This window comes from Papilio polytes, unplaced genomic scaffold (assembly GCF_000836215.1).
Source record: "Papilio polytes unplaced genomic scaffold, Ppol_1.0 DF821911.1, whole genome shotgun sequence".
In the NCBI taxonomy this organism is placed as follows: Eukaryota; Metazoa; Arthropoda; class Insecta; order Lepidoptera; family Papilionidae; genus Papilio; species Papilio polytes.
The window spans coordinates 80859-83946 of NW_013527293.1; the positions used below are offsets into that span (position 1 = coordinate 80859).

At 39.9% G+C, this 3088-nt stretch overlaps 2 protein-coding genes across 4 annotated transcripts in view; one reads left to right on the forward strand and one right to left on the reverse strand.

Annotated features, from left to right (window-relative positions):
• LOC106107716 (replication factor C subunit 2) overlaps positions 1–1298 on the reverse strand; it is a 1663-nt gene extending 365 nt beyond the window's left edge. The window contains exons 1-4 of the mRNA XM_013288701.1: positions 824–1298; positions 529–750; positions 148–399; positions 3–110 (exon numbers count right to left, since the gene is read on the reverse strand). Coding sequence (XP_013144155.1) covers positions 3–110; positions 148–399; positions 529–750; positions 824–1192 — 951 coding nt within the window. The 5' untranslated portion in view covers positions 1193–1298. The remainder of the gene's footprint in view (positions 1–2; positions 111–147; positions 400–528; positions 751–823) is intronic.
• Positions 1299–1561: 263 nt separating this feature from the next.
• LOC106107721 (charged multivesicular body protein 2a) lies at positions 1562–2844 on the forward strand. Of its 3 annotated transcripts, none has more exons than XM_013288706.1 (3): positions 1562–1834; positions 2197–2385; positions 2590–2844. In XM_013288706.1, exons 2-3 carry the CDS (start codon positions 2218–2220, stop codon positions 2827–2829), a joined length of 408 nt encoding a protein of 135 aa, XP_013144160.1. In that variant the 5' UTR covers positions 1562–1834; positions 2197–2217; the 3' UTR covers positions 2830–2844. The 3 variants fall into 3 exon arrangements, with proteins under 3 accessions (XP_013144160.1, XP_013144162.1, XP_013144163.1); XM_013288708.1 differs by having other exon boundaries at positions 1562–1734; XM_013288709.1 differs by having other exon boundaries at positions 1580–1658.
• Positions 2845–3088: the final 244 nt, after the last annotated feature.

Sequence of the window (3088 nt, forward strand, 5' to 3'; positions counted from 1 at the left end):
ACTAGCCCCAGCCGCAGCTCCTCCCCCACTGCCAGCGTCTTGCACACGCGGAATATGTTGCTCACTATGTCCTCTGCAGCATATCCCTGCTTTATGAGCTTCGCTATCACCTGCGATACACAATCAAAGGGAGATTAATTGTTAAGCTGCAAATAGTAATATAACAGTGATGATAGTGCAGCACCTTGTAAGCCAGGCCTCCAGCATGGTGCGCACCAGCATGGGGTGCGGCTCATCACACACACGGAAAACGTTATCGGGGCTAACGTGGCGGCCGGCCTGCGCTGTCGCCTGCAGGTTGTTGAGTGCCGAACGCAAATCACCCTGCGCTGTGAACACTACTGCATTCACACCCTCCTCTGTGTATGATAAATCTTCCTTCCTGCACACTTCTATTACCTGCAATTAAAAAAATAACCCTTTCACTGTGCCCAGGTAGTCTATAAGTTTCACAGAATAACAATGTGGTCAAACAGCCTGCAACTGTCCTTTGGTTATTTTTTGGTTGTTACAGCTATAAACAGCTACCTTGGCGAGTATCTGTGCGTCGGTGAGCCGCGAGTAGCGCAGCACGGCGCAGCGAGACTGTATGGGCTCGATGATGCGCTCGCTGTTGTTGGCAGCGAGCGCAAACCGCGTCGTGTTGGCGTACAGTTCCATGGTGCGCCGCAGCGCCTGCTGCGCCCCTTCCGTCATGCTGTCCGCCTCGTCCAGGATCACTATCTTGTGCCGCCCGGCAGGCAGCGTCACCTGTTGCAAACAAACAATGCAATAACAATAATCATATTTAATTCAAAGATTCATTTAAAACCGGTATATATACCTTTTGTTGTGCGAACATTTTAATTTTATTGCGTACGACGTCAATGCCGCGGTCGTTGGACGCGTTCAGCTCGAGCACAGCGTCGCGGAATGCTGCACCGAGCAGAGCTCGAGCTAGGCATAAGATCGTTGTCGTCTTGCCGACACCTGGAGGACCTGCGATTATGATGTTAGGCGCGTTGCCCGTGCGCGCGAACACCGCCAATCGCGACACAGTGTCCTCGTTGCCGACAATGTCTTCAAAAGTTTGCGGCCTGTACTTTTCTATCCATGGTAGCAATCCAAGTGGTTTACTCGGCCCCACAACCGCTTTTTCGACTTTTGGTTCTGTTTCGTCTACTTCCATTAATATCACATCGTCGTCATTCATTTTAAATAAAGTTAATTTAATAGTTTAAGTAATAAACAAAACGCGCGCAAAGAATTGTTTGATTTGGAAATCGACGGTAAACGACGATGAAAATGTCAATTTGACATTGGCTGTTGGCTTTTTACAAAGAGTTCGTATGTGTCTTCTTGATTTATTAAAATAACTTTTAAAACTAATTTTATGCTAGTATTTCCATATTTTAATAATCATAAGCATTTACAACTCAAAGAACTTTGTAATTAGTTGTACAAAGTAGTTCAATCAATAGCAATATTTGCGTTTTTTCCGTTGCAGTCTTGATTTACAAATGTTACAATCTATTGCAGGGTTTTTAATGTCAATGTCAGGAAACATCTGACAGTTTTGTTTTGACATTGACGGTTCAATTTGTAAATGGTGACGAGTGACGACGATACTATTTTGTATAAGTTTTTAAGCAATTGGGTGTAACTTAAATAGTGATGTGGTTAATAACTTTTTTACAGTTTTTACTATAGTGTACAACATTAAACAATAGATTAGCAAACTGTAGTGTCGTTAAAGTAAGTCAGTTGTAGATGAATGTATTGAATTCATATAGGAATTGGTGAATCATCATTTATAAATTCTTTAGTTTGCAGCTTTAATACACTTTACGTAAAGGTAAGTTATCAAAACAATATACAAAATTTGTTAGCTCTAGTAAAATTTCATGTGACGATGTGTACTACATCTTAGCTAGACCATTAAAATATGTTTATTATGTGTTTACAATATTAAACATTTGTTTCTTATCATTGTTTGTGTTTTTTAAATGTTTATACTTAACTTATAGCCTTCATAAAGAAATAAATAGTTTTGTTGTATATTGAAATAAAATTCACATAGTCTGTATTTGGTCACACTATGAAAGTATACAATTTCGTTGAAGACATCTGCCTATATTGGCTCTATTTAAATATATATCGTGGAGCTCAATATTTTAAAGTGGCATATTTGAAGAAAGGACTAATTAAATGTTTCAGGAGTTTAGAGTTTTTGTCACAATGGAGTGGTTATTTGGTCACCGCATGACTCCCGAGGAGATGCTCCGTAAGAACCAACGCGCACTCAACAAGGCCATGCGTGACCTCGACCGAGAGAGGCTCAAAATGGAGCAGCAGGAGAAGAAAGTTATCGCTGATATCAAGAAGTTGGCTAAGGATGGACAAATGGTAGCTTCATGAATTATTCAGTAACTTGTTAAATGTGTGTTAACTGATATTAAGATTGTTCATCAAATTTTTTACTTTGTCGAAATAGGTTTTTTAAAAGTCATAGAAAAGTACATGTTAGGCTTTTTTGATATCATGAAATAAGTATGTAATGTAATGGTGTAAACTGTTGGTTTATTTACATTTGTATGATGTATGTTGTAGGATGCAGTGAAAATAATGGCGAAGGATCTGGTGCGCACGCGGCGCTACGTGCGTAAGTTCATGCTAATGAAGGCAAACATCCAGGCAGTGGCGCTCAAGATCCAGACCCTCAAGTCACAGAGCACAATGGCGCAGGCTATGCGCGGCGTCACGCGCGCTATGGCCACCATGAACCGCCAGCTCAACATGCCACAGATACAGAGAATATTACAGGTAGTATTTCCTTTTTCATTGATTTAATTAAGACAATGTATCATGGCTTTTTTTCGGTGCCATCACCGAAAAAAAGTATGACGTGAGTAAGCCGTAAAATAATTAGTTATAAAATATCTCACGATAGGTTAAATAATTTAATGGTTTTTCTTCACTATGAATAACCCCAATATTGACCGCAATCATATCAAATTTAGAATAGCGGGATCTAAAAGTAGGAATACTGTTAATGTTGAGATATTCTGGTATTTACATCTTAAAATGTTAACAATGTATTGCAGGAATT

Excerpts from the sequence above, each read along its gene's own strand:
- LOC106107721 (XM_013288706.1), top strand. The coding sequence starts at position 2,218 with ATGGAGTGGTTATTTGGTCACCGCATGACTCCCGAGGAGATGCTCCGT. Across the intron at positions 2,386-2,589 it reads TGGCTAAGGATGGACAAATG|GATGCAGTGAAAATAATGGC; the intron begins GTAGCTTCATGA and ends TGTATGTTGTAG.